General features: G+C 33.4%; 1 protein-coding gene across 1 annotated transcript; it reads right to left on the minus strand.

Annotated features, from left to right (window-relative positions):
• Window positions 1-1,588: 1,588 nt before the first annotated feature.
• On the minus strand, window positions 1,589-11,167 carry LOC120350947 (molybdopterin synthase catalytic subunit 1). Its single transcript, XM_039426377.1, has 4 exons — window positions 10,774-11,167; window positions 10,061-10,203; window positions 4,071-4,186; window positions 1,589-2,264 (listed from the first exon to the last, which is right to left on the minus strand). Exons 2-4 carry the CDS (start codon window positions 10,187-10,189, stop codon window positions 1,988-1,990), a joined length of 522 nt encoding a protein of 173 aa, XP_039282311.1. The 5' UTR covers window positions 10,190-10,203; window positions 10,774-11,167; the 3' UTR covers window positions 1,589-1,987.
• Between the last annotated feature and the right edge of the window lie 2,124 nt (window positions 11,168-13,291).

Consider the following 13,291-nt stretch of genomic DNA (forward strand, 5'->3'; position numbering starts at 1 on the left):
ATATCAACAAGAAATAGAATTTTATAGAAGTTTTGAATTTGATTATCTTCAATAACACTATTAAATTTAGCTATGATAAAATTTTACAAATAAAACTTGCACCTAATAAAATACATCAAATTTAAAATATTGATTTGATTAATTCGACTCTACAACATCGATAAACATAATATATAATTATCTTAATATCATTTCGAATTCAATGATACAGATATTCAATAATGTAACCTAGGATTAAAATTGAGCGTGCTTTCAGAGCTTGTGAGAAATTTATCTGCTGCAAGAATATACTATAAGAGTAGGCTAATTTACCTCTCAATGTGAAGTAGTTGATCCACAACAAAAAATTTGTCTTTGTAATTATTCGTTCGGTGCCCACAATAATTATAGTGAAAAACTTATTTCATAAAAATCAGAAAACCGTGCATGATAACTATCCATGAACCTCATAACACAATTTTAATAAGTCAATTACTTATCGAGCTAAATTTTTCACAAACTCAAATATCACATGCTATATGCAGTCATAATACCTATCCATATAAACTATTGCATCCTTGAATGACTTTATTCATTGATAGCTAATTAAAGTAATTTGATAGCTAATTTGGAAAACTGGTTTAAAAAATATATAATATATGGAAATTACTGAGATATTGCAATTATTCAAATGCTAATGAATTATTATTATTATTAAACCAAAATTCAAATTAAATGCTGTAATTCACCCCGAAGACTGACTTCTGCTACTGCAAATATTAACAACAATAATTTTTGAATAGTAGCGCTCATCGAATTTCCTTCTAGCTGTTTACCCTGTTGTCAATATTTGCAGTGGCAGAAGTCTTCGGGGTGAATTACAGCATTTAATTTGGATTTTCTTTTAATAATAATATATAACATATAGCCTATTTGATTCAGAAAAAATACACAAACCAAACACAATTTCTAAAGAAGAAATCAAATACGGTAGGCATCAAGTTGTACTGAAGCTTATTTTTATCATTACTATCACATTCTAGATTCAGTCAACATACCGATTCATACATTACCTCTCTTATTGCACCATGTATAAAAAATAGTTGAAAAATCTCATTCATTGTTTAAGGCTGTGCAAAGGCTAAAAATAAACATTCTACTCGTGATATTTTTCAAAGTTTTTTTATTTGTATATCATCAAGCTATCAAAATGAAAAAGTTTTCTCAGAAATTTTTTTCTGATCATTACTTTTTGAGATACGAGCGCCTAAAGATTAAATTTTTGGGACAGAACATTTCAAATTCGGTTACAAATTTTCGGTCATTCATGAAAAAAAAGTTAGAGATAAATCCATGAGATTTAGAGGATAGATTCTTCATGCTATTATTGATCTAGTAAAACGAAAATATAAATTTTTGATAAAGTTATTCAATTTACCAAAAAGTAATTTTTTGTAATTTTTAGTAAATTCAGTAACTTTCTCAAAAATTGATATTTTCTGAAAATTTTTGTTTTACTAGATCAACAATACCATAAAGAATCAATCCTCTAAATCTCATGGATTTATCTCTTACCGAATTTGAAATGTTCTGTCCCAAAAATTTAAACTTTAGGCGCTCATATCTCAAAAAGTAATGATCGGAAAAAAATGTTTTCCCGAGAAAACTTTTTCATTTTGATAGCTTGATGATATACAAATTGAAAAACTTTGAAAAATATCACCAGTAGAAAGTTTATTTTTAGCCTTTGCACAGCCTTAATAATACATTACCCCGTATTCAAAATTGGATAGGGGTAACAATGAACTGTCCCTTTGATCTGCTCAATTTAACTAATTAACCTCTTATTGGCATCTACTTTTCCCATGGATTCATCCCAATTTTAAATGTATTTCTTAACAATCCTCAATCTTCACTCCACTTCCTAATTGAAATTATATCTTAGTTATTTATGACGTTGATCCTGCAATATTGGTCTTATCGGCCCAATGTCTTCAACTATCTAATATTAGCTAGTTTTATTGCACAATTTCGATGCATCTGACGAACATTTTGTTTCATCTGAAATGCATTTTGATGATGGTTTTGTGGATGACGTCGACCATGGACATTCACTATTTTCTTTCCAAGCAGCGTCTCCATCTTCATACTCTTCCTTTTTCCAAACGGGCACAGAAGATTTAAGAGTGTTAATTGCATAGTCCACCGCTGACAGACTGGCCTGTCTGTGGGGTGATGAAATAGCTATAACTACACTGGCTTCCATTACTGGCACTTCGCCTAACCTGCAGAGTAATAAATAAATTAATAAAACCATTTAAAATTGAGGCCCGGTTTTTAGGACTCTTATTAAATTTAATGGAACAATTAAATCTATAGGTCTAATGGTCCATTATATTTAATAATAATTGTTCTACAAACTAGGCCTTAAAATCAGATTTATTTGGACCTTGAGATTTATTTGAATCTCGAACTGAAAAGCTCAACAAATCCTGGAATGTAATATAAAATTCAAAATAATTATTTATTTAATCATTCAGGATTACACAACTTACAGAAAACAGAAAAGTACCACAGGCTTATAAGCCCAAAAACGGTTCCAATTCTAATTGTTACAACAGTCCAAATGTAGCTAGGTTATGTGTCACTTAACATTCTTCAGTTACACACTCAATTTACTATTCAAAAAATACAAAGATCATTTTTAGATTAAAAAATACTTCTAAATTAGGTAGATGATTGGAATAAAATATTGTGACTTATTTTTATCGTTGTTGAAACTAATCGACAAACATTGTTAAATTCAGTAATTTCTTAATTTCAGTTTAATTTTTCTTGATTTAATTTCAGTTAGATATATCTGTAGGGACTTATTTCTATCTTTATTTAAACTACAAATCATTAAACACCCGAATTGAACTGCTAGAACATTTCAAGGATAATATAAAAGGAAAAAGGAGCCTCCTTCATACGCCAATATTAGAGTAAAAATCTGGTGTGGCGCACTCACACAACTTTCCTTGCCGTTATGAAATTTGATCACCTGACGCTAGTTTTCCTGCGCATCTCAAGTCTACTACTATTCAAAGATCTGAGCCAGCTGGTGACAGGACAATAACGCTGGAAACACACGAGGTCTGCTATCTCTTCATAGTGAATGATTTAATACAATCAACAGTTTTCAACAGTTTGCAATTGAAATAATCACATTTTCTCGAATTTCGAGCTTATTTTTAATTTTAGGTGAAAATGTTACTAAACATTAATTGTAGAGATGTTCATGCTTAATCTTTTCCACTTGAAATTATTTGTTAAAAATTGTATCTGAAGCCTGATAATTGGAAATCTAACTTTGCATAGATGGGGCGGAGCTCTTGAAATTTTTACAGATATAGGACTTATGGCAGTTGATATAGCTCATCAATGACTATTTTAGGTATGAATTTGATCAAAATCGTTGGAGCCATTTTCGAGAAAATCGCGAAAACCCCTGTTTTTGACAACATTTTCGCCATTTTAGCCGCCATCTTGAATCGCATTTGATCGAAAATGTTCGTGTCGGATCCTTATAGTGTAAGGACCTTAAGTTCCAAAATTTCAAGTCATTACGTGAATTGGGAGATGAGATAGACGCACATACACTTATACATACAGACCAATACCCAAAAACCACTTTTTTGGACTCAGGGGAGCTTGAAACGTATAGAAATTTACAAATTTGGGTACCTTAATTTTTTTCGGAAAGCAATACTTCCCTTACCTATGGTAATAGGGCAAGGAAAGTAATAGGGCAATCAGACTATAGAATTATTCATCATAAATCAGCTGACAAGAGTGATTACACAGATGTGTGGAGAAGCCAGTCTATTGCTGTATTTCCATAAGATCTATAGTTTCAATCAGGTAATTGTGGATGAGAATACTGCGTGAGGTCTACTGTTCACAGAACTACTAGTATAGAAACTGCTTGGTATAAAGTTCATGTTTTTACACAGTTTACTAAAAATTTGAAGAGATTGGATTTGTCTTTTTTTTCACTTACTGTACAGAAGTATATTATGATTATCTATCTAATGATCATAAATTCTCACCTATGATATATGGCAATATGTTTGACATCAGGCCATCTCTTTCTAATATCGGCACAAACCACTTTCATTACCTTGTAGGCCATCGATTCATAAGCTTGGTACACTAGTTGCTTAACCTGTACAGAAAAACTAAATTATTATATATTATTTTCACTGACTAAAAATAAAATCACCCTCAACACTTTTGTAATTTAGAATGTCGTGATGAATACCAAAATAAATTACAAGCCTTATAAAACCAGCAGTAATTTACATTTTTAAATCAACTTAGATTAAATTCATATTTATAAGATTGTAGTTTTTAGGTAAGATAATATTATGCACTGCTTTAATATTGTAGAAAGACGCATGGCTCAATAAATTTTTTATTGACGTACTCAATCCCAAAAACTGACAAACTTATGTTTATTCATCTTTGCCTTGATCATTACAAATTGCTGTCTGTTTAAATGTACCAATTATTCTACAGAATGTTTTGAAAATCTAACCATCTTGTTGAAGATGGCAGAATATTCTATTTTTATCAAATAGTAGAAAGTTGTTTATTGTTTACAGCAACACTTTTGCGTCAACATATGCATTCAATGAATGAATTCAAAAATAAAATCAGATAAATAGTAGTTAACGACAATTGAGGTCATAATTGAATGTGTAATCAGTTATTTTTTATATGAATTGGTGTAAAACTTTTGTTAAAAGGATTATGAAAAATAATTCTAGCAGCCAAATGCGGAAATTTTGTTCTAGTTAGTACATCACCTTCTTGTATATGTTCGTAGGTAGTGAATTATCAAAGAAATGAGGATATTTAAATATTGAAAGGATTGATTTTTTTTAATAATTTGTCAATTTAATTCGAATAAGCAATAGGAAATTTAACAAAAATATGGAACTTTTTGTGTAGTTGAGAAGTTGATATTGTGGTAATTATTCATATTGAATGAAAAAGACTAAGAAATTGTCAAAAAAACCACTGATTTATTGATAATTAGAAAGACCGGTTTCGGTTATTACACCATTGTCAATCTCTGATAAACTAAAACTAAATACAAGAGCAGCAGAATTTATACTAGTAGGCGAGTACTGCTATTGGTCGAGGGCATGAACGCCTGCCATTGGCCTAGCTAGACAGTCTCCTCCCCCTCAACGGTGTGACAAAATGGCGGCTTAAGCAACAGAATCGCCATGATAATAAAATTTACTTTTTAGTACAGCTATCTGTTTAATTTTAGTGATCTCAATATCAAAATCACGATTGCTCATAGGTATTGTTAGTGCTCTATATACCATGCTATTGAAAGCAGCAAGTTTGTGAGAAATAGGATGACAAGAATGAAGAGGAATGATAACATCAGTATGGGTTGGTTTTCTGAAAATAGAAAACTTGTGAAAACCAGTGATAGATCATAGCACTATCCTATTTCTCACAAACTTGCTGCTTTCAATAGCATGGTATATAGAGCACTAACAATACCTATGAGCAATCGTGATTTTGATATTGAGATCACTAAAATTAAACAGATAGCTGTCACAAATGGGTATGAAGAAATTATGGTGGACAGATTATTGAGTAAAATTAATAGACAAATTTCAATCAATTCTAGCTTTGTAGGCTCAAACTGTGAGGAGAAGACTTGGATAACAATCCCTTATTTAGGCCTTGTATCTGATAAGATAGGTAGGGAATTGAAGAGGAATGGATTTCATGTTGCTTTCAAGACCAAACCGATTTTAAATAGTCTATTTAGCTGGAGTAAAGACAAAATTGATATTTGGGATAAAAGCGGGGTGTACAAACTTGAATGTGATGATTGTAATGCTTGTTACGTGGGTCAGACTGGTAGAAGTTTCAAAAGTAGAATTAAAGAACACATCAGAGATTGGAATAAACAAAATGGGGAATCTAACTTTGCAGAACATTTGATAACAAATAATCACAAGTTCACAGTTAAGGAGAATGTTGAGTTTCTGCATGTTAATAACAAAGGCAGATCTTTGAATATTCTAGAGGCTTTAGAAATAACAAGAGTAATTAAGGAAAATCCCCAGTATAGTTTAAATGACCAGATTCATTTCAACCAGTACAACACTACGAATTTAGTTTTATCATAAACATGTAAGCATACATTAGTCAATAGTTTTCCCATTTACATATTTGTTTTATTATCTTTCACATTTGTTTTCTTGGTTCTTTTTTTGTACTAAAAAGTAAATTTTATTATCATGGCGATTCTGTTGCTTAAGCCGCCATTTTGTCACACCGTTGAGGGGGAGGAGACTGTCTAGCTAGGCCAATGGCAGGCGTTCATGCCCTCGACCAATAGCAGTACTCGCCTACTAGTATAAATTCTGCTGCTCTTGTATTTAGTTTTAGTTTATCAGAGATTGACAATGGTGTAATAACCGAAACCGGTCTTTCTAATTATCAATAAATCAGTGGTTTTTTGACAATTTCTTAGTCTTTTTCATTCAATAAAAATATGGAATTTATCAATTGGAAAAATTATTGGAAAATTTGGTTTATTGCTTGTTTCAGTTATTTCATTCTATTTTGCTATATAAGTTTATTATTCCAATAATTATAATTGAGACATTTGTTAGAATGACTGTGTCAACTTATTTTCCAAAATTTTCTGTAAAATTGTTTGCAATAGCAACAGCAAATAAATTGTAAATTCAGCCAGGTAGCGGTTGAACAATTCTACTTCACCATTGAAGTAAACTAGTAACGTTCGGTAATTACTGATAGTCTAATAATATACAGCTACGATACAGGTTATTTCAGTACATTGTTCGATTTCCAGTGACTGCTTTCAAAATGAGCTGATAATGTCATTGCAATGATAGTTTGCTGATGACAGGTTTCAAGTTTTAATCACAGTATTGGTTGGACACAAGTTATTTCTACTGTGACGTTTCCTTTCATAAGGATAAATGGGTTGACAATAATACCAGCAGAGTTAGAATTGATTACAGAGAAAGTTTACATTAGCTCATGAACGTTTTACTTGAAGGAAATTCATGATTGTTATAGATAAAAAAATACATGAAGTATATGCATAATAAGATCATTCCATGCTATTGAATTGGAAAATTCTTCATTCATAATCATGTACAGGTGCATCAGGAACAGTGTCAATATAATACAAACAAACATAACATAAAAAGTAGCAGAAAACAGTCTTAAACCTCCTATAGAAATAGCAAAAAGTGATAAACAACAGTCATAAACCTACAGTGTGATCTGAGAAACTCTTATAGGGAGTACAGAGACAATGATATTAAATACTCCTTGAGTTTTATACTTGAGTTTGCTACTTTTAATGTATCTTTCAATGAAGATAGACTGAATTCTTTTTTGAAAGATAACAGAGAATAAGTAGTTTGAAGAATTCGATTTTATTTCATGAGGAGAATTTATTTCTGAGCAATATTCGTTGGTGTTAAACAGTATACGAAATATCCACCTCTATATTATTTTTCTCGAAATATCTCTCTAATTTTATGGATTTTGCTGCTCTATTGCTCTAATCTAATTTATCGAGCTTATCTGTTTGCTCTTTGAACCAATATAGGATTATATAAGAAGGAATTCAAACTTGATCTCTTTCTCTAGCCATCACGTTTTAGCTTAGTAATAATGTAAAGAAGTATGACATAAGCACAGGTATTAACTTCTAATTTATTAAATTAAAGTTTTTCTCTTGAAACAATGACCCATGAGTTCATCCTTGAATGTATGATAAAATATTGCACTTGGTGCTTTCTTCGCCAGATGAGATATTAAAAATCTGTACAGCTAATGATAGCTTTTGTATGTACTGCTCAACCTGTTGTGTGAGGCCTGTATAGCCTGTTCATCAAAAAGAGAGACAAAAACATTACGTTTGAGCTTGTGTGATTATATGAGTAATAACAGATATCGTTCATTACTTTAATAATGACCCATATCATATGACCCATACTTTAATAATTACCCAAAAATAAAATTTTTTAACAAACTACCTCTTGATTTGCCAGATGCTCCATTAAATGTGTTCAAGATCAAATTGCATCATTGGTCTAGTGGATAGAGTGCTTGCGTAGCAGCATAGAGATCCCGGGTTCAAACCCTCTCAATACCAAAAGTTTTTTAACCAGATCACTCACGTGTTATCGGATGGGCACGTTAACTGTCGGTCCCGGCTGAAGTATGACAGTCGTAAGGCCCGTTGACGGCTTATATTATATATTCAGGCGGTGGGACCTTCCCGCAAGGGACTCCCCACCAACAAAAAGCCATACGAATTTACTTTATTGGTTTGAAAGAAACCTATTTTATTCAATAAATGAATTTTTATCTGGAGACTGTGACATCGATGTATAGATTATTTATGTTTTATGCTATGTTTATGTGATTTGATCTACCTGACTGTGATTGATTCTTGTTTAATCTCCATTTGACCTGACTGTGATATAAATGTTGTCATTTGGTATTGTTTTGATCATTATTAGATATGTTGTTGTTTTTTTCTGTTATAATTAATTTAATAATTATGATCTGGATTGACTCAGCAGTGGAACAAATAAGCTGTGATAAGATTTTTATATTGAATGGACTTTTGACATGGAACTTATATTGATATTGTATTGACTATAAATTACTGTATGACGAAACTCTATGTTTGTAAAAGCTCTTGAGTTAATAAAACATTATAATTTCTCAAGCGCAAACTTAACGTTGTTGTATCTTCTTTCAATGAACAGACTGTAGTACTAACCTGCATAGCGTATACTACAATAATTATTGTTTTTCATCTCTTTTTGTCCACAAATTCTGTTTTGGAAGGATTTTAACGTTGTGCGCTAATACCCCGGACGGTCGAAGTGATGGGTAGGCGTTTTTCCTTGGAAATTTATTTTGTTTTGGTAGCGTCTGGCTCGGGGAGCTTTGGGGCGGGTCACTGATGGAAGGTTTTTGGAAGCCTGATGCGCAGCCTTATGGGAAGAAACAACTCTTCTCCACAGTAACTCACCAAGGTGGGAAGATGCAGACTGTCTATACTCCAGATGGCGTATAACATGAGAAGCAAGCTTCTCTCTGTAAGGATGCCTGTCTTATTCTTGGGGAACACCAGGCAATTGAGTGTGTATGCATCCAGTCTTAAGAAGATTCATGAATGCCGGAGACGCACCAGCACGACAATGTCAAACACCCCCTACATGGCTGGGCTCTCAACTCAGGGATAGACAGTCTCACAAAAAAAGAATTTAGCTTAAGCGTGAATGCACTCTATCGGCCGAGGAAAAATACCTATTATCCGCTTTACTTACATAAGACAGCACTAAACATATCGTTCTTGAATGAATCTAGACCAGGATGTTATTATTTAGATGCGAATTTATAATACCGGTACGTAGCCTGTCGGGAAAAAAAAATTGTTTTCCTACAGTTACGTTGAAAAGTGGCCATTGCTGCACTGATTACAGAACGCAAAGAATTACTTTTCCGCTCTAGTGCGGGAAAAATTTTTCTGCACTCCAGATTTGCAACATGGCAACGCAAAATACTTAGTAGGTTATATGGAGCAACAGTGCAGCAAAATCAAAATGAAGTTGGTAACAGTGACTGGGCTGCTATAGTGAGCAGAGGTGCAACGAAGCACAACGCGCTAATTATTATTCATTATATATTATAACCAAGGACAACGAGGACTTAAGGATTTTAGGATTAAGGTTTTTATCAATAATAAAATTACACAGAAAAACATTTGATGGATTTCAGGCAATTTTACCCATAATTACCCACTTTTCATATTCAATGGTAACTGTAGGAAAAATTTAATGTGCAATACGTGCGCAAAGTTCCTCTGCTGCACTCAACAAACCATTCCGCCCTCGCCTACGGCTCGGGCGTAAACGTTTCTTTCGGTGCAGCAAACTGTCACTTTGCGCACTAGTTGCACAAATAGCTATTACGGCGAATCGTTGAGATGATATTTCTTACTCACCTTGAGTGAATTGAAGTTGTCTCTAGTCGTACCAACAAAAAAGGACACAGCCCCACAATCAGGAGAGCTTACTGTTTTGAGAAGATCATCGAGAGTAAGCACATCATCAGTTAGCTTCAGGTAATCCATGATGAATAATCAACCTTAAAGATATAGGAGTATATCAGAAATTGGAAATTGAAACATAAACTACGGTTTGCAGACATAATTGAACTGATTACATAATTTGAAGAAAAACGTACATAGGTCCTTTTATAACAATAGGCTATATATTTTGCATTTTTGAATTAAAAAAAAAACAATAAAAAGAGAAAATTTTACTTCAAATCGCGTCGATTGAAGAGTTTTAGTTATTAATGTAAGCGCATAATTGAAGCATCACTACCTACATAATATAAAAGGAACCGGACTCAATGATCATGGCCAAAAAAGTTTCAGTTTTTTTGAACTATAAAAATGAATTTTTGATCAACAATAAGCATTTCTGTATTTTACGATTTTAAAAATTACAGTAAGCATGCGTAATGTAGAAGAAACTTACAGTAAACAAACTGTAGTTGTTTACAATAATATTGAAAATAATTCTTTCAGAGTCAGTTGTGTTTTAAAAGAATTGACAAATCTAAAGCAGATATGTTTACTTATGATTTATGAAAAATAAATTATTATATTATACAAAACTATAATTTTTTAAATAAAAATGTTATACTTACCTCCACTTAAAGGTGGTATTACAGCCAATGTATCTCCTGATTTTAACGTTACATCACAATCGGGCAATACATACTCTTCATTCAACGCAAGAATCACGTTGTTTCGGATAGGTTCAAGAGTGAATTGTTCAACTATTTCACTCAATAACTTATTACTTGATAAAGAAGATTCTAAAAATATTTCACTTTCCTTCTGACCACTTAGTTCTCTAGCTTTAGCAAACAGAATAACTTTGACACAAACTAGCTCTTTCATCACGGTCGGTTAAAAATGCATGGTCCGCTTGCTCACAATATTATCAGTAGGAGAATTATTACGTAATGATTAGCGGCACTATTGACATTGGCTACTATAAAGACTTGAAATGTGAAGAGCTGAGAACAGAGACTGGACTGAAGTAAACGTGATTGAAGAATGCCGATAATTATAATATAACCTCAATTCTCAATGCCAAATGTCAGTAGTAACAGCTAATCACTGGTCATGTCAACCATTTATAAAAATCATATGTTTTGTCGTCCATGTTTTCCCGCTTACAAGTTTTCATTTCAAATGCAATAAATATTTTATTTTACGTTAGAATAATTGAAAAAGGTAAATATTGGATAATAAAGAATAATTATTTTTCAAAGTACGCTCTTTTACAACTACATGATGATTTGGTTTGTTTTCTCTTAACTGAACAGTTTGTAATTTCTTCTGTATTTCAAGTCTTTATTATACTAAAGCCACATAGACAAAAAATTCACAGCCAATACGGCTGATTGTCACCGAGAACCAACCTCGAAATCAATTAGGGAACGTACTGGAGGCTATGGGAAAACCTCCAAATCACGAAAATTTCACCCCCCTGGCCCCCTAGAGACCCCCAAATTTTTTCGACATTTGAAATCAGCATCGCACAGAAAATTCGATAAAAGCTTTTTTGTTCAGCCCCCGGAGTTTTTTTGTTAAAATGACGTAAAATTGCCTAGGGGCGAATAGCACCAGCTTAATAGATTTTTACTAAGAGAAGGATAATAAACAAGGGTAATTACCAGTAAAAGAATTGCCTACCGCAATATTAGGGGTGCCCACCCCCCTAAGACCATGAACTGAACGCAAGGCAAGACATCGGAAGTAAGAATTAAAGGCCCCCATAATATTTGGGAAAAAATTCAGCTTTTACCCCCATACAAGAAAATTTCATCAGTAGCTATTTTAAACACTGCTGACTTCTTTTGTTTGTTTGTGACCCTCCCCCCAGATTTTATTTTGAGGCTAATTTTGTGAACCCCCATCAGTACAGAGTATATTCTTTTAAAGCCTAGTATTTCCACATACAACAGTCTTAATCTTTTTCTGTCGAAGATGAATGACGACATGTGCAGGGGTGTGGAGGCCTATTCATTGCGGCATGAGATGAGCGAAACAGCAGGGTGGTGAAATAATCACAGTCATGATGGGGCCTGCCAGCGTGATTCAGTTGTAGGCTAATAGGGGAGCCTCCAATATTCAGCGAGGGCTCCTGACCATACAGGGGTCTGGCACACCCCATTAGGCACCATCAACCAGCCATCGCCTACCACCCTCATCCAGTCACATACCAGCCAAACCCTTGGCGCTAACTACACTCATCCAGACTTCACTTTCAATTAAATCCTGGGGATTCCCATAAATAATTTATGGATAATAAAGGATAATTATTATCCTTCCCAGAGTGAACGAGAATTGCGAGCCACGTAGTCAGCAGTCGCTCACTCCATCGCCAGGCACTGCTTCAGACTAGGGCAGCCACATTTTGGCTGCTGGTTGGATGCCGCACCCAACGACCACACTGGCAGCCGAAATGTGGCTGTCCTAGTCTTAAAACAGTGCCGGGTAACGGAGTGAGCGTCTTCCTACCCGGCTGACTGTGTGTGGATGGCTGCCTAGTCTGCCAAAGAAGCCTATTTATTTTAGAAAAAAAATTTTGAAATGTTCCCTTTACCATTAATATAAAGATTACCTATTCATTTTGAATGAGTACTATGGTAATAATGCATTTTTAAAATCCGATGAATCTACGTATATAATAACTCTGAATAACTAGTAGTTCTGTGAACAGTAGACCTCACGCAGTATTCTCATCCACAAGTACCTGATTGAATTTTATTTATAGACCTTATGGAAATAAAGCAATAGACTGGCTTCTCCACACATCTGTGTAATCACTTGTCAGCTGATTTATGATGAATAATTTATTCTATAGTCTGATTTTCACTCTAATATTGGCGTATGAGGGAGGCTCCTTTTTCCTTTTATATTATCCTTGAAATTAAAATTTTCCAAAAACCTTGTATATACGTCGACGCGCAATTAAAAAAGGAACATACCTGTCAAATTTCATGAAAATCTATTACCGCGTTTCGCCGTAAATGCGCAACATATAAAAATATAAACATTTAAACATTAAGAGAAATGCCAAACCGTCGACTTGAATCTTAGACCTCACTTCGCTCGGTCAATAAATGCATTATCAAGATCTCCATCAGTAAG

This window comes from Nilaparvata lugens, chromosome 4 (assembly GCF_014356525.2).
Source record: "Nilaparvata lugens isolate BPH chromosome 4, ASM1435652v1, whole genome shotgun sequence".
NCBI classification, from domain to species: domain Eukaryota; kingdom Metazoa; phylum Arthropoda; class Insecta; order Hemiptera; family Delphacidae; genus Nilaparvata; species Nilaparvata lugens.